Genomic DNA, 27,080 nt, shown 5'->3' with positions numbered 1-27,080 from the left:
ACTCTTCCTTTAAAAAATTGTGAAACATTTTTTAAAATTAAGCGCTTGCCAGTTTTTAGCATTGACTTTTACTCTTCCCTTGAAGATTGTGAGAACTGATTTAAAAGAACTGGTGGAGTTGGATCTAGAAGGTGCACCCTATGGATATACACCATTCTGTGACAGTCGTAAAGAAATGGATGGTTACCGCTTCTGGAACTCAGGATACTGGGCCTCACATTTGGGAGGCAGAAAATACCACATAAGGTACAACCTACCATCGTAGCAATGCCAGATCTTCTTTCTAAAATTTCATTAAGAATGTATTACTGTAGAAGTTAATATCTATTGTTTGCCACATCTTTTATATTTTTTCAAAACCACTGATGTTATTGCCTGCTGAATGTTACATCTAAAACAGAGGTATGTGTCTTTTTGTAATTAATAAAGATGCAAGGGTCACTAGACAGGCACGTACTTATTGCCATCATGAAAAGCTGAGGATGAGCTATCTTCTTGAAACAAAGTTTAAAAATCACACAACATCAGTTTATAGTCCAACAGGTTATTTAGAAGTACAAGCTTTTGGAGCGCTGCTCCTTTGCCAGGAAGGAGCAGCACTCCAAAAGCTTGGACTTGCAAATAAACCTGTTGGTCTATAACCTGGTGTTATGTGATTTTTAACTTTGACCACCCCAGTCCAACACGGGCACCTCCACATAATGACTTCTTGAAACAAGAATGTGATGGTCTGGGCGATCACTGGGCCACTTGGATAATTAACTATGGAAGTGTGGGACAGGAGTCACAGTCCTGTATACCAGTATACCAGTCGGAGTAAGAATGCAAGGGTTCCTTCACTCAGCAAATTCAAAGTGTTAATTATACACTTCAGCAGGGAAGTGCACTCCTTGTCATGACAGTGTCCATTTTTCTGAGAATTTGTTGACCTATTTTACTAATTTCAATGGCCTTTATTCAGAGATACTTTGATTTGAAACGATGATTCAGTTAATTACTGCATGGTGCTTTTTTGGAAACTGTCTTGCATATGATGTTATAATGAAGAAAATTTGCAACTATCTTTTATTCTAGTGCTTTATATGTTGTGGATTTAAAAAGGTTCAGAAAAATAGCAGCAGGTGATCGCCTTCGAGGTCAGTACCAAGCACTCAGTCAGGATCCCAACAGCCTGTCCAATCTGGATCAGGTCAGTGTTTCCTTAACTTTCCAGTGGATAATACACATTGTTGAAGATAGTCCAGCTATTTTACTATATCTACAGAGTCTAATTTTTCTGTATTTACTTTAAATCTTAATTGGATTGATTACTTTTGTTGACAACTGTGTTTGAATATATTGTACAACATGGAGGTGATTTTCAACACTGGCAGAGGCAATTTGACAGTCAAATGATTGTTTGTTTCAGAACACATTTGTTGGTTTGCATATCAATTAACTGATCCACCTCATCTAATTTGAAAATTACTTTCTCCATCTTTTTTTCTTTCCTGTCAGTAATACATCTTATGCTTTCAGTAAATGAGAAGCTAAGCTTTGGGACAGTCCACACTCTCCTCATGAAGTTAGACATAAATATGCACTTTTTTATACAAAGAAAAAGTTAGGATTGGAATTTCGGGTCAGCGACATACCTACCTGAAACGGTCTAACTCAATGGCTATGCAGACCAGAGCCAGTCTGCTTATCACAGGAATGAAAACGGGAATATGCTGGAGAGACTCAACAGGTCTGGCAGCATCTATCTGTGGAGAGAAAGCAGAGTTAACGTTTTGGGTCTAGTGATTGATTATAGCTAGGAAAAGGTATGTATGCTGAAAGTGGGGTTTGGGAGGGGGAGGAATAAATAATAGTTGGAGATGAAACCCAGGGAGATAGAACAACAAAGGAATGGGTAAAGGTCAGCCTGTGGGAAATCAATAGCTGCTAATTGGGGCCATTAGTAGCTGACAGTGGGATAATTTTGGTAGCAGTCCACGTGATGATAAGGCCTGGTGTGTGGGATTCAGGGTAAGGACATGGTTGTAAATGCTGAGACCCTAAAATTATTGAATGTGATACTGAGTTCCAAATACTGCATACTCCACAAGCGAAAAATCAATGCTGTTCTTCCAGATTGCGCTGAACTTCTCTGAAGCACTGAGTGTTAATCAACCAGATGCAAAGCACAAAACTACTGGGTCATTCAAGAACAGTGCTTAGTTTAAGCAGTACCTATTATCACTGTTCAAATGGCATTAACCTGTAGCGAGAGACTCTCTTGAAGTCATTTTATGGTCATTATATATGTCATGATCTTTAATGTAAATCCCCAGCTCTTTAAAATTTAAAAAATAATTGTAACTATATGTTAAACTAAAAAAAAGATGACGTGCATTGATTGACAAGCATCTGGTTTAACTTCGTAAAAACTATTGCCTTCTTGCAATTTCAGTGTAGTTCACTGCTGAACTTTCCCAATGGAGTAAATGGAAGCAGAACTAATTATTTGGCCCATCGATCCAGCTTTTTCAACCAAGTCATTTGTGGCTTTAACTCCCATTTTCCTGCCTACTCCCATAGCCTTGAATTTCTGAGAGACCGAAATGACCTCCATTCCATTCTTAAATAATGGGAGTGCCCACAACGTTCTTGAGTAAAGAATTCCTATGATTCAGAACCCAATGAACAAAGCAATTTCTCACTTCTCAGTCCTAATTGATCATTCCCTTGTCTTAGGACTGTGTCCCTGTGTTTCAGTGTCCTGACCAGCAGAAACAATCTTGCAGTGTTGGCTCTCTCAATCTGCTTCATTGTCTTGTGTATTTAAATTACATCACCTTTTATTCAGCTAGACCTTAAAAAAATACAGGCCCCACAGTGTCGATTTAGATCAGTTGGCTGGACAGCTTGTTTGTGATGCAGAATGATACCGCAGAACAGAAGCGTTCAATTCCTGCACCAGATGAGGTTACCATGCAGGATTCTCCTTCCCAACCTCCCTCCTCGTCTAAAGCGGGGTGACCCACAGGTGAAACCACCACCAGTCATCTATAAGATGGGAGCAGTGCTATCGTCAGATAGGACGATGACAGCTTTTACATGCCCAACTTACTCAGCCTCAGCTTATACCATAGCCCCATCATCCCAGGTTTCAATCTAGTGAACTTTCCCAAGTCTTATCTCCCTAGTGTAAGTGTATCCTTTCTCACATATTGTGACATGAATTGCATCTAATATTCCAGATGTGGCCTCATCAAAAATCTCTGCGAATGTAACACGACTGTTTTATTCCTGAAATAAAACAGAAGGTGCTAGAGGAATACAACAATTCTAGCATTATCTGTGGGAAGAAGAACAGAAATAGCATTTCAAAGCCAGTACATCGCTTCTTGTTCTTGAAACATTAACTCTGTTTCTTTCTCTACAGTTATTGCCGGACCTGCTGAGTATGTGCAGCATTTGTTTTTATTTCAGCTTTTCAGCATCTGCAGCACTTTGCTTTTATTTCCTTTATTCCTGTACTTCAGATCCCTTTGCAAAAAAATCTAATATGCCATCTGCCTTCCTAATTTCTATAATAAAAACAAAAAGGGGCTGGAGAAACACAGCACATCTGGCATCATCTGTGGAGAGAAAAATACTTAATGTTTTCGAGCAGAATATGACTCATTTACATGTTGATATTCCCGAACTCTAGAATTGCAATATCTAAAGAAACCTTTTTTTTAGTTCTTCCAAGCATTCACCCTGCTTTCAAGATAGGATAGTTATTTGGGCTATGTTATGCTAATTAAAATGACTGCTATTTCTGAAAAAGGCACATTTTGTCAAAATTTTTTGTCGCTTTTTGGAGCAATTTGTAAGAAAATGTTTGTTTTGTGTCACACATGTAACGTTTGTGCTGTACAAATACTGGGCAACGGCCATCTCCAATAGGAGACAGTCTAACTACCACCCATGATATTCAATGACGTTACCACCACTGAATCTCCCACTATCAACATCATTGGAGTTACCATTGACCAGAAGCTCAACTGGACTCAGCACATAAATACAATAGCTAAAAGAGCAGATCAGAGCCTGGGAATGCTGCAGCGAGTAGCTCACCTCCTGCCTTTCCAAAGCATGTCCATCATCTACAAGGCACAGGTCAGGAATACAATGGAATACTCTCAATTGCTTGGATGAGTGCAGTTTCAACAATGCTTAAGAAGCTTGACATCATCCATAACAAAATAGCTGTTTGATTGGCACATCTATAAGCATCCACTCCCTCCACCACTGATGCTCTGTAGCAGCAGTGCATGCTCTCTGCAGAAATACACTGAGACCCTTAGACAGCACCTCTAAAGCCATGACCACTTCCAACTGGAAGGACAAGAACAGCACCTTAGATTAGATTAGATTAGATTAGATTACTTACAGTGTGGAAACAGGCCCTTCGGCCCAACAAGTCCACACCGCCCCGCCGAAGCGTAACCCACCCATACCCCTACATCTACATCTACATCTACCCCTTACCTAACACTACGGGCAATTTAGCATAGCCAATTCACCTGACCTGCACATCTTTGGACTGTGGGAGGAAACCGGAGCACCCGGAGGAAACCCACGCAGACACGGGGAGAACATGCAAACTCCACACAGTCAGTCGCCTGAGGCGGGAATTGAACCCGGGTCTCTGGCGCTGTGAGGCAGCAGTGCTAACCACTGTGCCACCGTGCCGCCCGTGCCGCTATATGGGAACATCACGAACTGCAAGTTTCCATCCAAGCCACTCGCCATCCTGACTTGGAAATATACCACTGTTCCTTCACTGGTGCTGGGTCAAAGTCCTGGAATTCCTAACCCAAGGGAATTGTGGGTCAATCTACAGCATGTGGATGACAGCATTTCAAGAAGGCAGCTCAATACCACCTTTTCAAGGGCAATCAGGACTAGGCAATAAAATACTGGCCAACCAATGATGCCCATGTCATGTAAATGAGCAAAAACACAAATTCTGTTCTGCCAAATGATTTCTGTATTGTTGACAAATGTTAAAGTAAACAGGTACAACTGCATGATCTATCACAGATTGTTTGCATGCTATATTACCAAGCTACATTTAATACCATTTCACTATATCTCCAGGATTGTTTCACAAATTTATGTACAAATTTGTCTGCTTGAACCTTGAACACTACTTTATCTGTTTAGTTATACAGAATGTAAATTCTAAAGTGCATGTCATGCACAACTGCCAAGTGTGTCCTCAGAATTGTCCCTGAACTAAAACTTTGTTTATGCTCATGTGTACTCCTGGTTTCAATTATTGAGTGTTTGAATTTAAAAATAACCAATAGCAGTTTTATGACTTAAAATAGTAGTTTAATTTATTTCATAACTATTGGTGAAAGTTATTTAAGTAGAAAGTGGTTAAGTTTAATAGTTTAAAGTTAAAATAAAGAAATAAAGATTTAAAGTAACTACATATAGATGCTGGCTATGAAGATGAAAATGAGGCACTTCAATAGAACATAGAACATTACAGTGCAGTACACGCCCTTCGGCCCTCAACGTTGCACCGACCTGTGAAACCAATCTGAAGCCCATCTAACCTACACTACCCTATTCTCATCCATATGCCTATCCAATGATCATTTAAATGCCCTTAAAGTTGACTAGTCTACTACTGTTGCAGGCAGTGCATTGCATTGCCCTACTACTCTCTGAGTAAAGAAACTACCTCTGACGTCTGTCCTGTATCTATATCACTCCTCAAGCTAAAGCTATGTCCCCTCTCAGTCATCACCATCTGAGGAGAAAGGCTCTCACTGTCCAACCTATCTAACCTTCTGATTAATTTATATGTCTCAATTATGTCACCTCTCAACCTTCTTCTCTCCAGCAAAAACAGCCTCGAGTCCCTCAGCCATTCCTCATAAGACCTTCTCTCCATACCAGGCAACATCCTAGTAAACCTCCGTTGAACCCTTTCCAAAGCTTCCACATCCTTCCTATAGTGCAGTGACCTGAACAGTACACAATACCAGAGTTTCATACAGCTGCAGTGTGATCTCACGGTTCCGAAACTCAGTACCTCTACCAATAAAAGCTAACACACTGTATGCCTTCTTAACAACCCTATCAACCTGGCTGGCAACTTTCAAGGATCTATGTACCTGGACACTGAGATCTCTCTGCTTATCTACACTACCAAGAAATTACCATTCTCCCAGTACTCTGCATTCCTGTTACTCCTTCCAAAGTAATCACCTCACACTTTTCCGCATTAAACTCCATTTGCCACCTTTCAGCCCAGCTCTGCAGTTATCTATGTTTCTCTGTAACCTACAACATCCTTTGTCACTAACCACAACTCTACCAACCTTAGTGTCAATCACAAATTTACTAATCCATCCTCATCCAGGTCATTTATAAAAATGACAAACAACAGTGGACTCAAAACAATCCTTGCAGTACCACACTAGTAACCAAAGAGAACTCTTATGGCTTTTGGAAGTTACGTTAAAATGCTCCAATTTAAAGACAGAGTCCCTTCCTTTACACTATTACATAGTGCAAGCATGTATTCATGACAATGTGTTATTGTAGTGAATATCCAAACTTCATTATTAACTACAGAAACTGCCAATTCATCTCTGTTCTTTGACAATTTAGAATACTATGTCATGGTTACATTGGCCATGAGGATTAACGTAATTTTTTTTATGCTTCTAGGACCTACCCAACAACATGATCCATCAAGTGGCCATCAAATCCCTACCACAGGAATGGCTTTGGTGTGAAACATGGTGTAGTGAGGAGTCCAAAAAGATGGCTAAAACAATAGATCTGGTGGGTAAAGAGCCTGATGTCATAAATTTCATATTCCATACTAACATTCCTTAAAACCATCACTGATCACATCTCAACCTCAGTTTTTCACTGTCTGTAAGCTGGTAGATGAAGGAAAAGAGTGCCATCATACAAGTTTGCTGTTAACAATGGGCAAAGCATGTCGATGGGAACAGGACGTTGCAAAATGACAGAATCGATTTAAGAGTAGACAAAACAATGGCAAAGAGAGTATATTGTAAGAAAGTATGAGACATTCACTTTAAACCCAAGTAATGCAAATCAGAATATTTTCTACATTGTAAGAAGCTAGGAACTGTGGGTGAGCAGTTGAGAGACTTAGGAATCCCAGTTAGTGAACAAGTGCCAACAATAACTTAACAAGCCAGTGGAATGTTGGCCCTTATTTCAAGAAGTAAAGAGGAGAAAACTGATATAGCCAGTACAGAGCTCTGTTTGCAATCCAATTAGAAATCAGTCTTCGTGTTGAATGTCAGATAGGATATACCTGTCTAAGAGGGATTGCAGTGTGGATTCACTGGGAGTTAAGTTACGAGGAGATGGATTACAGAGCTTATGTTTCTAATCCCTTGTGTATAGAAGATTGATTGAGGCATTTAAGATGGCTAGTGATGTGATGGGTAAATCACAACGAAACTGTTTTCTCTCATGGAGGAATCTGAAACAAAGGAGCATTAAAACTGAAGCAATGTTTTTCAATGGTGATGCATGAGTTCCAGCTATATTTGTCTTTATGGGGTATGTGGAACACTCCTTGTTCCGATCCTGCTTGGGGGCCCCCTAACCACAACATTTTCTTCATAAATCCTGCTCTTATCCAGAATTAGAAAGTTCAATAGTTTTGCTTCCAGTTTCCACCCTTCTCTTGCCTTTGATATCTCTGAGTCTACCTTTCCCTTCCTTGACTTGTTTCCATTTCTGAGGACAGGCTATCCACCAATATCTATTCCATGCCTACTCCTCCCACAGTCACCTCAACTACAGCATTTTATCACTTCCCATTGATACACTAACAGAATATTTTGTGATTTCCTTGGCTTTTTCCAGCTGGAGCTTTTTCATAGCCCCGTTTTGCTTTCCTAATTCCTTTCTTAAGCCTCCACACTACAACTATTTCTTTGTCCATTATGAGCTTAAATTGTACAACGTTGTGATTGCTATCACTAAAATGCTTCCTAAATATCACCTCAACCACCTGTCTAGCTTCATTTCCCAGAATTAAGTGCAGAACAGTTCAATCCTTTGTTGAACTCTCTATGTATTTGGCCTAAATAATTCTACTGTACACATTTCAAGTATTATTGGGAAAGTTGTAATTATTGTAATTACCATTTTTTAATTTTTACACACTTCTTTGAGTTGTGCACAATTTTCCTCCTCAATTTCCTGCCAACTTTCTGGGGGTCCATAACAAATACCTAGTAGTGTGGCTGTCTCATTTTTGTTCTTAAGCTCTACCCACAAAGCTTCAAGATATCACAAGATATGTCAATGAGAAGAGGATAACCTCCATGATATCATCTCTCCTAATTGCAGTAACTGTGTTCTTAACTAATTATCCAATGCTGCCTCCTCTTTTACTTGCTCCTATGTCTTGCCTGAAGAGTCTATATTCTGGAATGTTGAACTGCCAATCTTGTACCTCCATCAACCATTGCGATCCACAAATCTAAATCTGTTCCTCCTGTACCAATACTTGAGCCATGCATTCATCTGCTCTATTCTCCTATTTCTGTACTTGCCAGCATGTGGCACTGGGAGTAATCCTGAGAGATTACAACCCGTGAAGTCCTACCTTTTAGTCTTCTGCTTAGCTCCCTGACTTCTTGATGCAAGATCTCATCCCTCTTTTGTGCCTATATCGTGGGTATCAACATGTGCCATCACCTCTGATTTTATCATCCTTCCCCTTCAGGATGCCCTGTAGCCATTCAGTGATATTCTAGACCCAGCACCAGGGAGGCAGCTTACCATCCTGGAGTCATGTTGAGAGCCACAGTAGCAAATATCTTTTCCCTTGACTATGGAATCCCCTATTACTATTGCCCTTCCTCTTTTCTGCACCCCCCCCCCCCCCCCCCCGTACTGTCAGGATACTCATGGTGCCAGAAGTTTGCCTCTGTCTGCACTCTCTGGATAAACCAGCATCTTTGTCAGCCTCCAAGACTGAATCCTATTTGCTTGTTTCTCTTAGACTGCCTGGTGGTCATCCATTCCTTTCTTTCTTTAGGTCTTCATCTGTGGAGTGACCACCTCTCTAAACATGCTAACCACAATGCACTCAGATTCATGGATACTCCATGGCGTCCCCAGCCATCATTCCAGTTCTGAAATCCAAGCTTCCAGGAGCTACAATTTGACACAGTTCCTGCACACTTCCTGCTGGCCCAGGCACTGGAAATGTGCCCAGTTTCCCCCATGGAGCAAAAGGGGCAGACCACTGTTTTGACCTCTCCTGACCTGACTAAACGATTTAAAGTTTAAAAACTTTAGAAGACTTTTTAAAAAGGTAAATAAACCGAGTAAGTCCCTACCCTTGCTTAAATAAACACTTACAAAAGATTGCAAAAGCAGCATCCTCCCCACGTGTACTCCAACCACACTACTGCATAAATGCTGCTCCCTCCAACTTCACTTCAGCTTTAGTGAAGAGTTATCTAGACTTGAAACATTAACTTGCTTTCTCTCCATGGATACTGCCTAACCTGCTGTGATTTCCTGCATTTTTTGTTTTCAGTACAATAATATAGTTTGGAAATACCTACTGGGACTTAACTCATCAATCAGCTGCTCCTGTTGGTCCCATGACATTTTCTGAACTTGAACACCTGCTCCTAACTCCAATGGACCTGTGGAAGGTGTAAGGAAACAAGACATAGCAATACCTCCGTCCCCAACTTCCCTTTAAACTCCTACACTCATCTCACATCCCAGCATTTCACTCTCCCGGCTAGTACTCCACTAGTCTCACATTCAAAGGATCATCCTGTGTCATCTCCAGCAAGATACCACTACCAAACACATCTCCACTGTCAACATTCCATAGGGACTGTACTCCCTTTGACATCCTGGACCACTTCTCCATCACTGTTAACACTTCCTCACTCCCCATGGGACCTTCCCAAGCAATTGCAAAAGGTGTAACACTTGCCCATTCAACTCTTCCTTCTTCATTGTCCAAGGCCCCAGGTGAAGTAGTATTTCACTTGTATTTCTTTCAATCAAGTCCATCCCATTCGCTGCTTATAGTTTGGTCTCCTTTACAGTAGGAGTGTGGAACATGCTGCCAGGGGTGCTGATGGAGGCAGATATGATCAGGGCATTGAAGAGACATTGAGATAAAAACATGAACATGCAAAGAATGGAGGAATACGGCAGGCTGAAGGGATTAGTTTAATTTGGCGTCATGTTTGGCACAACATTTTGGGCTGAAGGGCCCATTCCTGTGCTATACAGTTCTGTGTTCTAATTTTAAAAAGATTCATGAGTTTATGGCACAAATAGAAATAAATTTACATGACTTCATAGCTATCACAGTGACATGGCTGCAGTGTGACCAGGACTGGGAACTCAATATTCAAGAATATTCAATGTTCCAGAAAAATAAGATAGAAAAGAAAAGGAAATGTGGTGGTGTTGTTAAAGGAATATATCAGTATAGTGGTAAGTAGCAATATAGGTACAATAGAATGTAACGTGAAACCAGTTTGGGTTTAAATAAGGAATAGCAAAAAAAAAGCAGTAACGAATGAGAATCATCATAGGGCCCTGAAGAGCTGCCTCACTCTAGGACAAAGTATAAGTCAGGAAATAATAAGGGCATGTAAGAAGGGCAATAGCATCATCACGAATGATTTTAATCTGAAAATTGACTAGACAAATCTGATGGCAAGAGAAATGTGAAAGATGAATTTGCAGACTGGATCACGGATTGTTTCTTAGAGTACTGTAGTACATTGCAGAACCTACCTCAGAATAGTCTAATTTGCATGTGATAATGTAATAATGAGGTAGGATTTATAAGATGTTTTATTGGTAAGGACCCTTTAGGAGGTAGCAACACAATTTTAATTTTGAATTCAATTTGAGAAAGAATGTGAATTTACAAGTTGAGGAAAGAACAGGTGGAGTTCCATAAAGCTCAGGCCCCAGTTATTTGTTTTCTATATTAGTGTCTTGGAAAAGGGGGCAGAGTGTAATATATCATTTGCTGCCAATATAAAAAATGGGTGGAACGGCATCTTGTGATGAAGACACAAGGAATCTGCAATGGGACATAGGTAAATGAGTGGGCAAAAACTTTGCAAATTGAGTTTAATGTAGTAAAGTGTAGGTCATGCACTAGGGTAGAAAGACTCAAAAGGCAGACTACTATTTGAATTGAGATAAATTCCAAAAAAGTACAGCACAGAGCTGGATATTCTGTTGCATGAAACACAAAATGTTATCAGGTAGGTGCAGTAATAATAAAATGGCAAATAGAATTTGGCCTTTATTGCTGGTGGCTTTAAAAATGAGGAAGTCTTGAAACAACTGTGCATGGTCTGGATGAGACTGAACCTGGAGTACTATGTTCATTGGGTGCTCATATTTAAGAAAGGACATGTTGGCATTGGAGAATGTTTAAAAGAGATTCTAGGCCATTTCCTAGGAAGCAGAATTTGACTTATCAAGAACATCTAAACAGGTTAGACCTTTATTTATTAAAGTTTAGAAGAATGAGGGTTGATCATATTGAAAAAAATAAATGTTGAGAAGGTATTTCCACTGATGGGGCAAATCTCGAATTAGGCTTTGTTACAAAATAAGGATACATTCATTTAAAACTGAGATACAAAGAAATGTGAAGAATGTCTGGAATTCTGTGCCCCGGAGAGTTGGAAAATATTTCAACAGAAGGTTTTGAAATATCAAGGAGTTGAATGCTATGAAGAATGAGAAGTGGAGGCCTAAGGCCATGATGATGTAGAGTGATGGGGTGGGCTTGAGTGACTGAATGGTCTAAACCTGGTCCCATTTTGTTTACCTTATGCTCTTATGCTGTTGTTGCAAGAAGGACTAAAGTGAGTAAAATGGCAGCTACTAATTTAATGATGGCAGCTTCTCAAATCAAGTGATGATCCTTATAATACTCACCTCTCCCAAGAGTGTGATAATGATTGTTGCGGATACTGCAGACACATTAGTTTCAAACCAGTTAGGATGTTAAGAATGGCTGCAATCTCGTGAGAGTTTAAATATTATGCTGACTGATTTCTGTCTCAATTCAATGATCAATCTCTCCACACAACATCATGAACAAAGTGTCGAACTGTGACTTAGCTGCTCATGATTAGTTCAATATCAAGTGGCTTAGAGGTTCACCTGGTTCGGAAGAAGGTAGGCCTCCTGGGCCATGACTGCAAGCATACTACATGGAGTGGGGAAATCACAGATTGCAACAGCTCATATTTATTACACTCTTCCTCAATGTAACACAAAAGTAATTTTAACGCCCACCTTTGGGCCTCACATTCTCAAAACCACACTCAGTAGACAGTTAAACTGGGTGGCAAGGTGGCTATGCTGCCTCACAGTGCCAGGGACCCAGGTTTGAGTCCCACCTCAGGCGACTGTCTGTGGAGTTTGCACATTCTCCCCGTCTCTGTGTGGGTTTCTTCCGGCTGCTCTGGTTTCCTCCCACAATCCAAAGATGTGCAGGTTAAGTGAATTGGCCATGCTAAATGTTAGGTGTGTTAGTCAGGAGTAAATATAGGGTAGGGGAATGTGTCTGGGTGGGTTATTCTTCAGAGGTCTGTGTAGACTTGCTGGGCCAAAGGGCCTGTTTCCACACTGTAGGGAATCTAATCTGATTTACCCTGGGAACTTTGCACTGAGGGGAAGATGTGATGGATCGGATGTAAGGTAATATAGTCATCAATGAAATTGTAATTGCCCATTTCTGGCTTTTGCCCGAAATGTCGATTTTACTGCTCCTCAGATGCTGCCTGAACTGCTGTGCTTTTCCAGCACCATTCTAATCTAGACTCTGGTTTCCAGCATTTGCAGTCATTGTTTTTACCTAGGAGTCAAAATTGGCCTGCTCCTTAGTGTAGTTAACATCTGTGAATACTTAACTAAAATCCCTAGCAATGTCCACTACGGTAAATATTATTGAGATAGCATTTGAACTGGAAAGTTGTGAACTATCAATAATTATAGATTAGGACATATGTAGAACTTTATGATAGGTTTTAAGGAATTAACATTTATTGGAAGAATCAGATCAAGCCTATTTATATGAACAATAATGTTATCTTGCATTACATTTTGAGCTTTGCCTTTTGTTTAAATAGCATCTTAAGGAGAAATGGTCTTTACAAATTGTGGATTTGCTTTTAACTTTCAGTGCAACAACCCCAGGACTAAAGAACCTAAGCTAAAAGCTGCTGTGCGAATTGTACCAGAGTGGAATGATTATGATAATGAAATAAAAATGTTATTAAAAAGAGTGGAGGGACAGAGAAGGAATAGCCATACAAAATCAAAATCCCAGTCTCAAGGTAAGATCTTTGGGATTCTTGTTTACATGGAATAATAAACTTCACAAGAACATCATTCTCATTTGTCACAGGCTTTGAATGGATTGCAAGTTTTAAAACATGTCCCTTCCCCCCTCTACCCTTCTGTCCATAACCAGATTGTTGTTTAAGTATTTTCCTTATCTTCCCTATTCCCCCTGTTTATGTGCTGTGACTTTGCAAAGAACTAAACATTGGTCAAGTGTTAATAAATTGAATTGGGTTAATTTAAACAGTCTTAAACAAGAGACAGGAGATTTACTGAAATAATAACAAGCATGAGGGATATTTTATACAAGGAAAGGATAGAAAAAATGGGCTTATTCTCATTGGAACAGAGAAGATTAAGTGACAACCTTATTAAGGTGTTTGAAATTATGAACAATTTTGACAGCGTAAAGAATGATTTTCTATTTCCAGTTATTGCTGTGTCAGTAACAAAGGGTCAGAACGTCAGGATTGTCAGCAAGAACAGCTAGAAGTAGATGAGGAGAAACTTCATTACTGAAGATTTGTGAGCATTTGGAATGTGCTGCCTGGGAGAACAGTGGAGGCAGATTCCATAGGAGATTTCAAAAGAGTGCTGGATATGTATTTGAAAATAATGAATTTAGATGGCTACAAAGATAAGGCTGAAGGTTTTTTTGAATCAATCTGTTGAGAATATTTTATTACACACCTTTAGAGCAGGTAGGACTTAGACCTGGGCCTTATAATCCAAATATAGGGGCAGTACCACAAGAGCTTTTGGGACCAGCTGGGTATCTCTGTCAAGGGCTGGTACAGATAGGTGGATGGCCTCCTACTATACTGCAAAATTGTATGATTCGATGACACAAGGGAAATATTTTGCAACAGAGTACATAAGTATACACAAAGAGAGACCATCACAAAAAATTAGAAACTGTTCAATTAGCAACAACCTATTCAAAAGAAAATAACTGACTGTTAGCCCATAACAATGTCTTTGTTTTAATGAAGTCCATGAGTTGAAAAACTGTCTTTAAAAATCTTTTCAGAAGCCCTCTGGGAAGTTTTTTTTCCAAAATTTAACTCCTCCTTTCATGTCATGTTGAAAAATGTTTAACACAGCACATACTATTTTCAATAAGTCAGAGATGTTTTCTTCGGAACCCAAGTTTCGGAGTGTTGATATAAGCAAAAGCAGAAATTGCTGAAGAAAATCAGCATATAGCAGCACCTGTGGAGAGAAAACAGTGTTAACTTTTCAAGTATGAATCATTGGACATTAACCTTTTTTTGCCACAAGGGCTGCCACCTGCTTAATTTCTCCAGCAATTTCCATTTTTGTTTGATTTAGATCTCCAGTCTTCACAGTTCTTTGTTTTTTTTAATTGAAAATGCTGATATTCAGTTTACCTCACATGGATCAGCACTGATTCGTAAATTGTTTGCTATTTCAAAATTGTATATTCAAAAAGTCAGGTGGGTTCAAATTTGTGGGATTGTGTGACCAAGGTGGAGCAGAGTCAAAGCCTTGCATCATAGATACCCAACTGCCAATGGCCCATTCCAGGAGTTAAGTGGAAACTCATTCACATATCTTCCTGTAGAATAGGTATAACTATCAATTCTAGTCGTTAAGGGTTTCTCTTGGCGATAAATTTCAATTGCAGTTTATAACTCAATAGTGAGCATTCAGACCCATTTGGAAGTGCTTAGTTATTATATTTTGGGCTGGCATTGACTTTACAGGGGTTCCAGAGGGTTATTTTTCAAATCCAGTCACATGATTATAGCGGAACTTTCTAGGTTGTTTATTGTTTTTACTCTGTTCATTACACCATACATTGTGAAAGGTCTTGGATCAGTGCAGAAGGTATTTTGTTATATTAGTACAGTTTGTTAAGACTGGAGGGCAAGAGAATACAAGATGGATAGAGAAAGAAGAAAATGGGATGCAGGGTGAAGACTAGAGTCTGTGCTAAGAGTCATCAAGTATCAGTAGACCTTTTGGCCCATCATAATCTTTTAACTCTCTGTGGAGTGATCCAGTCCCCCATTCCCACAATTCCCTGTAAACCTTCTAACTTCCCTCAACTGCCCATCCAATTTCCCTTTGCTCTCTGCTTCCATCACTCTCATAAGCAGCTAGTTTCAAGTCATCACCTTTCACTGTGTTTACATCCCTCTTTTATCTATTGCCCAGTTGTGTTCAATTTTTATATAGTCACATAATGGAAATAGCTTTGCTTTGTTGACTTTATCTAAACCTATCATGATCTCATACTTTCCTGTCAAATCGCCCCTCAACCTCTTTTGCTGCAAGGAGAACAATGCCAGCTTCTCCAGGTTTATCTTGCACCTGAATTTCCATGCCACTAGGCTATTCTAGTCAGTCAATCTCCTGTGTGTCCTCTCAACAACTCTTAACATCTTTCCTAAAAGATTGGTGAACAGATCCAGACATTGTACTTCCATGTAGTGTATCCAATTTTTTTAAAATTCAACATAACTTCTTGCCCTTATTGTCAATAACTCTATTTGTGCACCCCCTTGTCCTCACTGGACAATTTATGCAGATTAACCTCCAGGACTCTCCTCTCCTCCAAAAAGAGTATATATAATTCCCAGCTCCACAAACCAACTTTCAAAAATGGCCACCTGTGCTTTCCATTTTCAGTCAGGGTGGGGCAGGTTGGATTAGGAATCTGACACAAGAAGGACTTGACTATCGCAGGCTGACAATTTTTGAGGTGGACAGGATGGAAATCTGAACATGGAGTACTGCGTTCAAAAATTAAAACAGAAGAAGAAAATATAAAATATTGCTGTTTGCTCTCTACCTATACCCCACAGCACCTCATTCCTTATCCCACCCTATGCCCCTCTATCCTTCCCCATGACCCTCAAATGTATGCGTAGTTCCTACTTCCACTCACCACTGTTCTGTTACCCCTATGGACTTTGCATGGTAAGATCTGTCCGGTCTTCACACAAAACAAAACAAAACTTTCACTGTACCTAAGTACATGTGTCTTCACTTCCCTTGCCAATTCATCTCATATTCTCAAGGACCCATGAACAGAGGAAAACAAACAGTTTGATTACTTAAAACTCTATATTGTAGTCTACAATCTTAAGAAACACATTCTCATTCTTAAAACACATTTTTACGGTGTCAACAGTTACGTAGAATCATAAGACATAGAAACAGGTCCTTCGGCCGACCATGTCCGTGCCAATGAACAACAACCAAACTACACCAATCCCTGCATTTTACCTGCTAGGTTCACAGTCTGCTATGCCCTGGTATTTTAACTGTTTCTTAAATGTTGCAAGGTTAACTGCCTCCACCACCCTCTCAGGCACTATGCTCCCTCTGGGTGAAAACAATTTTCCTCAGATCTCCCCTAAACCACTGATATCTCACCTTAAACTTATGTCCTCTGGTCTTAGACACATCTGCCATGGGGAAGAGATCTTTCTGTCAATGCCTCTCATAATTTTATATACCTCAATCAGATCCTCCCTCAGCCTGCTCTGCTCAAAGGTAAACAAACCCAGTCTATCCAGTCTCTCCTCTTACCTGAGGCTATCCATCGCAGGCAACATCCAGGTGAAATTCCTCTTCTATAACCTCTCCAGTGCAAACACATCCTTCCTATAGTGTGGCAACCAGATCAGCACACAGTATTCCATCTGTGGCCTAACCAATGTTTTATAAAATTGTGACAATAGAATTTGTTTCTATATTAAATGCCCTAGCTAATGAAGGCAAGCAACCAGTATGCCTTCTTCACCACCCAACCTGTGCTGACACCTTCAGAGATCTATGAACTTGTACACCAAGAACCCTTTGTTCCTCCATTCATTGCATATATCCTTCCCTGACTGGATCTCCCAAAATCCATCACCTCACACTTAACTATTCTTGAAAAGTTGGACAGTTTAAGGAGTTTATGCACCTTTTAAGCACATTCTTCTCCCAAAAGACACCTCACCCTCACCCTATTCTTCTTCTGCAAGTGTCCCCCACCCCTACCTCTGTCTATTGCCCTAAATATTTTATTCCATAGAACATGATCCCACTGGAACAGCTCACCTTTTCCTCAATATTCATGCCAGGTCGCAATGAGGTGAACCCCTGAATCTTCACTCTCTTTCAGCCACATATTTAACCTGTTTATTTATCTTCTAATCCACCTGATTATTTTAATTTTGACATTAACTCCTCAAGCTTTCTCAACAGAGCATCGTTTACACAGTCCACAGTAACTGGATCCTGCTCTTTTCATGGAGCAAGTCATGGAGCCACGCAGAGTTTTCATTAGATTTGACTGCAGGCATGAAATGGAACTGCAGAGAGCAGTGTAACTCAGTGTGCAGTCTCCAACCACAACCACATTCCTTTTCACTCCCTACCCCATTCCTCCACTAGCACAATACTGAAGTCAGTTTGCTCACCAGCTTTGCAGAATTTGCCCTCATCCATATAGGCAGCGAGAACCTTGCACCTTTACACAAAGTCCCCCACGTGCTACAATTGCAACACAGACTTATTCCCGTGTAGCCCCAAATTGGATTTCATTATAACACATCCAAATATGCTAGCAAGCAATACATTGTCCAAGCCAATAGATTTTCTCGATTAATAAAAAGTGATTTTTTTCAGTCTCAACATAGACAACTGCAGAATACTTCAAAAGAAAACAAAAGAGAACTCTGCTCCTCAAATTAATTATCTCAATGTTGAAAAGCAACTTTTCTGCAAGAGTCCAGGGATATTACAGATGGGATTAATTACTCTCTGAAATGACCGATTTCAATATTCCAACCTCAAGAGGAATTCTCACAGGCATGGCCATTTCAGACTGATATCCTTCTCAACCCTCACAACATACAATGTTTCACAATGGCAATTGACCAAATTCTATCAGAAATAGCAATGAGAAAGGAATTCAATGCCCTTTGACATGGGTTTCATTAGTTTTAGAAAATTATTATTTCTTGGTGTATACGTTGGCAAATATTTTCAAGGCTGTACTTCTAGGTGGCTCAAAAAGCATGTTAACATCATTCAGAACCAACAAATATCCAGCCCCAACTAATGTCAATATTCAGCATCAAATGAGTGTGAAACAAAGGAACAAAATAGACTACACAGGAGAGTAACCAGCTCTGCTGCCTGAGTGAGAAGACAAGAGAGAGTACAACTGGTTAAATCTTGGCCTGTGACTGTCTCAACCAATTGATGTTACTGACCTTTTCTGCACATGTTCAGACCCATGGTAATTTTACTAGCTATTTTGGCACTCATGGTTACTTTCTTTGATATTGATTCTTCAATATCAAAATACAAGGCCTGAATTTGTAATGGCACTTGCAAGATGCAAAAGTCATAACCCATTTGTTCTGCATTGAGTTTTAAAGACCCCTCAGTTCCAATTCTTGCTTGGAGCACTCAGTTGTACAGTCAGTCGTATGATGTGGTCCACAGAATATAAGGGTATAAATCACTGTTCCTTTCTCTACTTTTCTGAATTGCAGTGTGTGTCCCTTTCCTTGCTGGGCACAGTTCTGTTATTTACCATCCAAATTTCTTTTAGACCATGTTTGTACCTCCCATATTCATTCCCCCCCTAGCTGCTCACTGTTTAAGGCAACAATTTAAGTGTGCTGTAAACCTCTCACTCATTGTTTTGAGATTGACATTTTGTACAGTAATGTGTTTTCCCTACAACTACTTAAATACTTCTTCATAATGATTCTCTAAATCATTCTTTAATTTCTAACCTTGTTCCCATCTCAAACTATTTCTCCATAAATTCCTCACCATCTGTTCATATGACCATTAAGGGAACATGTCAAATAGCCACACCGCTATTTGTCTATCTATCCTTGAATTTATCTTCTTAATTTAGCAGCCTTGTGCACTGATTAGTGTGAAACCAAATGAATGTATCATTGAAGATACTGATATCAGCTGACATTAAAGGTATTGATGTAATTAGGGGGAAGCATATTCATAGCTCACTGTTTAAACAAGTTCATTAGAACTCAACATCATTAAACATGAAAACCAAAAGAACCCTTCTCAGTAAGGGTTACCAGACCCAAAATGTTTACTCTGATTTCCCTGATTTTGCCAGACCTGCTGAGCTTTTCCAGCAACTTCTGTTTTTGTTTTATCATTATGCCTCCCCAAAGTCTGTCCATCATCAAGACTAGCTACCTGACAAAGGAGCAGCCCTCTGAAAGCTAGTACTTCCAAATAAACCTATTGGACTATAACGTGATGTTGGGTGAGTTTTAACTTTGTCCACCCCTGTCCAACACCAGCTCCTCCATGTCATCATGAGCAAGGCACAAGCCAGGAGTCTGATGGAATTCTTCCTGGATGGGTGCAGTGCAGGTCTAACACCACTCAAGAAGCTCAATACCATCCAGGAGGAACATAGAACATAGAAAAATACAGCGCAGTACAGGCCCTTTGGCCCTCGATGTTGCACCAATCCAAGCCCACCTAACCTACACTAGCCCAATAACCTCCATATGCTTGTCCAATGCCTGTTTAAATGCCCATAAAGAGGGAGAGTCCACCACTGCTACTGGCAGGGCATTCCATGAACTCACGACTCGCTGAGTAAAGAATCTACCCCTAACATCTGTCCTATACCTACCACCCCTTAATTTAAAGCTATGCCCCCTCGTAATAGCTGACTCCATACATGGAAAAAGGTTCTCATGGTCAACCCTATCTAAACCCCTAATCATCTTGTACACCTCTATCAAGTCACCCCAAATCTTCTTTTCTCCAATGAAAACAGCCCCAAGTGCCTTAGCCTTTTCTCATACGATCTTCCTACCATACCAGGCAACATCCTGGTAAACCTCCTCTGCACCCGTTCCAGTGCCTCCGCATCCTTCCTATAGTATGGCGACCAAAACTGCACACAATACTCCAGATGCGGCCGCACTAGAGTCTTATACAACTGCAACATGACCTCAGGACTCCGGAACTCAATTCCTCTCCCAATAAAAGCCAGTACGCCATATGCCTTCTTCACAGCACTATTTACCTGGGTGGCAACTTTCAGAGATCTGTGTACATGGACACCAAGATCCTTCTGCTCATCCACACTACCAAGTATCTGACCATTAGCCCAGTACCCCATCTTCTTGTTACTCTTACCAAAGTGAATCACCTCACACTTACCGACATTGAACTCCATTTGCCACCTTTCTGCCAAGCTCTGCAGCTTATCTGTATCCCGCTATAACCTGCCACATCCTTCCTCACTGTCAACAACTCCACTGACTTTCATATCATCCGCAAACTTGCTCACCCAACCTTCTAGCCCCTCTTCCAGGTCATTTATAAAAATGAGCAATGGCCCCAAAACAGATCTTTGCGGAACACCGCTAGTAACTGCACTCCAAGATAAACCTTTACCATCAACTACTACCCTCTGTCTTCTTCCAGCCAGCCAATTCCTAATCTAAACCTCCAACTCACCCTCAATGCCATACCTCCGTATTTTTTGCAGTAGCCTACCATGGGGAACCTTATCAAACACCTTACTAAAATCCAGATACACCACATCTACCGCTTTACCCTCATCCACCTCCTTAGTAACCTTCTCAAAGAATTCAATAAGGTTTGTGAGGCACAACCTGCCCTTCACAAAACCATGCTGACTATCCTTGATCACATTATTCCTATCCAGATGTTCATAAACCCTATCCCTTACAATTCTCTCTAAGACTTTGCCCACAACAGAAGTGAGACTTACCGGCCTATAGTTACTAGGGTTATCCCTACTCCCCTTCTTGAACAAGGGAACCACATTTGCTATCCTCCAGTCTTCTGTCACTATTCCTGTAGACAACGAGGACATAAAAATCAAGGCTAATGGCTCTGCAATCTCCTCCCTTGCTTCCCAGAGAATTCTAAGATAAATGCCATCAGGCCCAGGGGACTTATCTTATTTTCACCCTTTCCAGAATTTCCAACACGTCTTCCCTTCATACCTCAAAGCCATCCATTCTAATTAATTGTGACTCAGTATTCACATCGGCAACAATGTCCTGTTCCTGAGTGAATACTGACGAAAAGTATTCATTCAGTGTCTCCCAAATCTCTTCAGCCTCCACACGCAACTTCCAGTACTATCCTTGACTGGACCTATTCCTACCCTAGTCATTCTTTTATTCCTGACATACCAATAGAAAGCCTTTGGGTTTTCCCTAATCCTGCCAACTAAGGACTTTTCATGTCCCCTCCTTGCTGCTCTTAGCTCTCTCTTCAGATCCTTCCTGGCTACCTTATAACTCTCAATCACCCCAATTGAGCCTTCACGCCTCATCTTTACATAGGCCGCCCTCTTCCCTTTAACAAGGGATTCCAATTCCTTATTAAACCATGGCTCCCTCACACGACCCTTTCCTCCCTGCCTGACAGGTACATACTTATCAAGGACACTCAATAGTTGCTCCTTGAACAAGCTCCACATATCGATTGTGCCCTTCCCTTGAAGCCTACTTTTCCCTGCAGTGCACACATATCCCTCTCCATCACTAGAGTAAAAGTCACCGAATTGTGGTCACTGTCCCCAAAGTGCTCACCTACCTCCAATTCTAACACCTGGCCTGGTTCGTTACCCAGGACTAAATCCAGTATGGCCTCACCTCTTGTGGCCTGTCTACATATTGTGTCAGGAAACCCTCCTGCACACATTGGACAAACACCGACCCATCTAACGAACTCGAGCTATTGCTTTCCCAGTCAATATCTGGAAAGTTAAAGTCCCCCATAACAACCACCCTATTACTTTCACTCTTCTCCTGAATCATCCTCGCAATCCTTTCTTCTACGTCTCTCGGACTATTAGAAGGCCTGTAGAAAACTCCTAACAGGGTGACCTCACCTTTCCTATTCCTAACCTCAGCCCAAACTACCTCAGATGGCGAGTCTTCATCCATCACCCTTTCTACTGCTGTAATACTATCTTTGACAAGCAATGCCACACCTCCCCCTCTTTTACCCCCACCTCTGACCGTACTAAAACATTTAAACCCTGGAACCTGCAACAGCCAATCCTGTCCCTGTTCTACCCATGTCTCTGTAATAGCCACAACATCAAAATCCCAAGTTCACCTACCTTATTTCGTATACTTCTTGCATTGAAGTATACACACTTCAAGCCACTTTCCTGTTTTCAGGCACCCTCCTTTGAGATTGATGCCATGTTCCTAACCTCCCTACACTCCAGGTCCTGCACCCTAAAGCTACAGTCTAGGTTCCCATGCCCCTGCAGAGTTAGTTTAAATCCCCCCAAAGAGCACTAGCAAACCTCCCCCCAAGGATAAAATACTGTAACCAGTTTGATAGGCATTCCAAATAGCACATTCAATATTCCCTTCATCAGCATTGCAGAGTGACAGCTGTGTGTATCATCATCTAAGATGCAACAGAGTAACTCACCAAATCTCAGAGTCAAAAAGCACAGAAACAGACCCTTCGGTCCAACCAGTCTACACGGAACATAATCCCAAACTCAACTTGTCCCAACTGCCTGCTCCTGGCCCTCCAAATCTTTCCTATTCATGTACTTATCCAAATGTCTTTTAAATGTAATTGTACCCACATCCGTTACTTCCTCAGGAATATTTTTCCAAATGGCAAACCACCTTATGTAAATAAATTTGCTCCTCATGCTTTTTTCAATCTTTCTCCTCATCTTAACAATGTGCACCCCTAGTCCTGAAATTCCCCTATCCTATGAAAAAGGCAGCTATCATTAACTCTACATATACCCCTCATTATTTTATAAACTTCTATAAGGTCACCTCTCAACCTCCTATGCTCCAGTGAAAAAAAAACTCCTAGCTATCCAGCCTTTCTTTATAGCTCAAACCTTCCATACCCGGCAACATCCTGGTAAATCTCTTCTGAACCCTCTCCAGCTTAATAATATCCTTCCTGTAACTGGGCAACCAGAGCTGGACGCCAGAAGAGGCCTCATCAGTGTCCTGTTCAACCTCAACATGGCTTCCCAACTCCTGTACTCAAAGGACTGAGAAATGAGGCAAGTGTGCCAAATGTATTTTTAACCACCCTGTCTATATATGAAGTAAACTTCAAAGAATTATGTACCTGAACTCCCAGGTCCCTCTGTTCTACAACACTACTCAAAATCCTACCATCAATTGTGTAAGCCCTACCTTTGTTCGTTTACCAAAATGCAACACCTCACATTGATCCAGATTGAACACCATCTGCCAATTTTCAGCCCATTGACCCATTTGATCAAGATCCCTTTGTAATCTTGCAACTTGCGTATTTAATAAAATTCAAAATACTAATCCCATGATGAAGGTTGTGAAGCATTTTGCTATTGTCATTAGCATTTCATCTAAAATTTCTGTTTTCCAGCTCCTGGGCGAGATGAACTCTAGCAAGTCTCTGAAATTGTGTTGCACACTAAATAAGTAAGAACTATAGTTAGAAGAAAACATGTTATTTCTGTCATATATATTACTTGAGAACTTTGATTATGCATAAGAGTGTACAGTGTACATGCAATAACATGATAGTTGTGTGTACTTTGAGGTAAAAATTCCTGTTATATTTGTTTTTTATAAATTGGAAACAGCCTAAACATTTGCTGTGAAATTCACGTCTGGTTCGTAGTCATGGTCAAAGCTGATAGCAGACAACCTAATTCCAAAAAAACAATTATCAGTATTCTCATCATCATTCATTAAACTACTTGAATTGTAAAGGTATTCACAAAAATTATTTCTGACGTATATATAATTCATAATGTCATTGTTTACAAAAGGAATCAATAATATCAAACAATATGCTTTGCTTTCAACTTTGGCCTTTACTTCCTGAAATGTACTCCTGATGAAATTTCAAAATGTTGGCTTTGAACCTCAACATGGATTATCGTGTATCATGGCTTTGTCTTCGAAAAGTCAGGATTCATGTGTAACAATAGAATGAAAAGTAAAAAGTCGACTGTTCTATGCTATTGAGCAACTTTGTGGTGTTGTACACCATTGTCAGATAGAAATTATCAATGCACATACAAATCCATGTACATTGATTTCACATCTCCATTAACCTCTACTATGACATGTTGAAACTTCTTGAACATTTAAAATTAGGACTCAAAAATAGAAGCCTTTGTTTACTCATTAGTAAACTTGAACTGTCAGGAATATCAACGTTCTCGGTTTCCAATGTTCATTTCTTGGACTATCAGGCCAGGGCTCCCCATTTACATGATGCATTTCAACTAAATAGTCCAGTCTTGTGAATATTAATGGATTGAATTAACACCAACATTAGTGTGACAACAGTTAACAAAAATCAAGATAATGTACATACTAAAAGATTTATTTTACAAGGAAATTGTGGAAGAGTGTCTTTAGATATATTGTAAACTTTGTTTTAATTGGCACTCTCGATAAACTGGCAAAAATAAAATACCTCAATTACTGGAAGTTTACTATATTATCACAACCTCCACTATGTCCATGTAGTCATTTGACGGTGTGAGTGAGAAGGCTCGATGCCCTTAAGTTATACTTAAGGCAAAGTTGCACTTTTATTTCAGTGATTTATACTGTAACAAAAATATAATGATGATGTGTATACCCCTGCATTGTTTCTATTATTTAGTGTGTGCTTTTACATGCGGTGGACCTCTTGATCAACTGGTGCACTCCGGGTCACTTATCTGCTAGTTAATTTGCTAATGCAGGGCTTCCTAAAGTGGGGCTAGGTGATGTTGCAAGCCAAAGTTTTGATATCATGCACTATAAGGCAACCATGACACATACTCAATGTCAAAATAGGATCACATTGGGGGAAATAGTGGCTTTGTTTAAACATGCAACAGGAATGTCATTCAGGCTGAAGCTCGTTGCCATAACTTTGGCAGAATTTTTATTGACAGTCCTGTTTGTTTAATAGGCCAAAGTTACAGTGTTGCAGCAGGGAAAGCCTTAAGGGGATTCATCTTTGTGACTAAAAGTCAACATTTAAAAGCTACAAGATACCCATAATGAGCTATTTAGCACTGTTCCATTTATTTCCTTTAAACTATATACTATTTTAGTGTGCCTACATGACAAAAGAATCCAGGAAAAAGCTTTACACTTCAAAATATAAATTGTGCAAATTTGTTTTTGGTTCACTCCAGTATCTGTTAATTTCTCATGACATGATACGCCTTTAAATGCTGTCCATGAACAGAAGGGTTTGTGACTAACTATGTATTTCCACTTGGTAGCTGTCAAAACGTTTTTGGAGTTTGCATGAATGCTGAATACGTTTAACTTTTATTTTGCTCCAATTGTACAACAACACGGATTATTTGTTTTTGCTCCCGGCTGTGAGCATTAACTTCAGGGACTGACCAAATAGTCTCCTCTTTTCTGCAAAGGAGGGAATGTAAAGAAAACAATCAAATTGGATCTTCATTACCATGGAATCATGTACCATTTGGACCACTTTCCTGATATAGCCTTCAGCTGAATCATTGGACAAGTATTTATTGGACTGGACTTTCCAAACAGCTGGCAAAAGACTTCAAACTTTACTGAGTTTTAACTCTGCAGTATATTTATTTTAAACAAGTTTTCTGGCTTTTTTCACTGATCCTGAGATGAGTAATATATCTACATTTGATTTCCCAAGAGTGTAAAGTAGGATTATTATTTGTTGGCATACCGGAGGAAACAAATATCTGAAAATTGATGGAAGAGGATTACAAAGAAAACTTAGTTTGCATTTGTACAAAATTACTTGGACAACTGCAGAAAATGCATTGTCACATTACATCAATGTCTAAATATTGTATTTTCCATGTTAAGCCACATTTTATACCCCATAGTCAGATTTATATTGAATCACCTGTTAATTAATGAATATGTAACTGGTTTGACATCTCAGACATCTGTTCCTATGTAAGTAGGCCATTCAGCTCATCGAATGGGCCATTCAATGAGATCATGGTAGATCTGATAATCCTCAACTCCACCCTCCTACTTATTAAAAATCTACTTAGCCCTTATTATATTTTGATCCAGCTTCTACAATCCTTTGCGATAAATAATTTCACAGATTCACAACTCTCCGAAGAAATTCCCCCTCATCTCTGTCTTAAATGGGCAACAATTTATTCTGAAATTCTGCACTCCAGTCCTCGACTCTTCCACAAGGGGAGACGATCTTTCTGTATCGACACTGTCAAGTCCCCCAACAATCTTCTTCCATCTTTTGTTTCTTACCTTGACACTGATTTTTCATCTTATTAAAAGATGATTTCTTCATTTTGTACTTATTACATCACATAACCAAGTATTTCATTCTCAGCTTTGGTCTTGCTGCACCTGCACATTAGTCTTCAGTAATTTATCAACAAGGACACCTAGGTTCCTTTGTACATGTACAATTTACAACCTCTTACCAATTAAAAAATATTCTGCTATTAAATTTCCACTAATTCCTCTAGTTATTAATAGAAACACTAATTTCCTTCAGTTCCCCATTCTCTCTTGCCACTTAGGTCTCTAGTCCTAGGAGATTTCTGGTATTTTCCTCTATAATAACAAAGTAATCATGCAGTTTACCTGACTACTATCCCATCACTGTAAAAATATTTATTACCCTAAGAATAAGGATGGACTTATGAAGAC

The 27,080-nt window shown here is 39.9% G+C and overlaps 1 protein-coding gene across 2 annotated transcripts in view; it reads left to right on the top strand.

The window, feature by feature from the left end:
- Positions 1 to 27,080, top strand: part of uggt2 (UDP-glucose glycoprotein glucosyltransferase 2) — a 381,083-nt gene that overhangs the window by 343,094 nt on the left and 10,909 nt on the right. Inside the window, exons 36-40 of one of the 2 annotated variants that reach the window (XM_072577884.1) lie at positions 86 to 246; positions 1,075 to 1,189; positions 6,706 to 6,822; positions 13,232 to 13,385; positions 23,803 to 23,858. In XM_072577884.1, the coding sequence (XP_072433985.1) occupies positions 86 to 246; positions 1,075 to 1,189; positions 6,706 to 6,822; positions 13,232 to 13,385; positions 23,803 to 23,825 (570 nt within the window). In that variant the 3' untranslated portion in view covers positions 23,826 to 23,858. Of the gene's footprint in view, positions 1 to 85; positions 247 to 1,074; positions 1,190 to 6,705; positions 6,823 to 13,231; positions 13,386 to 23,802; positions 26,456 to 27,080 lie in introns of those variants that run through there. The other variant, XM_072577883.1, reaches the window with a different exon arrangement.

Source organism: Chiloscyllium punctatum, chromosome 9 (genome assembly GCF_047496795.1).
Source record: "Chiloscyllium punctatum isolate Juve2018m chromosome 9, sChiPun1.3, whole genome shotgun sequence".
NCBI lineage: Eukaryota > Metazoa > Chordata > Chondrichthyes > Orectolobiformes > Hemiscylliidae > Chiloscyllium > Chiloscyllium punctatum.
Note: the sequence above shows the minus strand (reverse complement) of the source record. Positions and strands in the feature narration are given on the sequence as shown.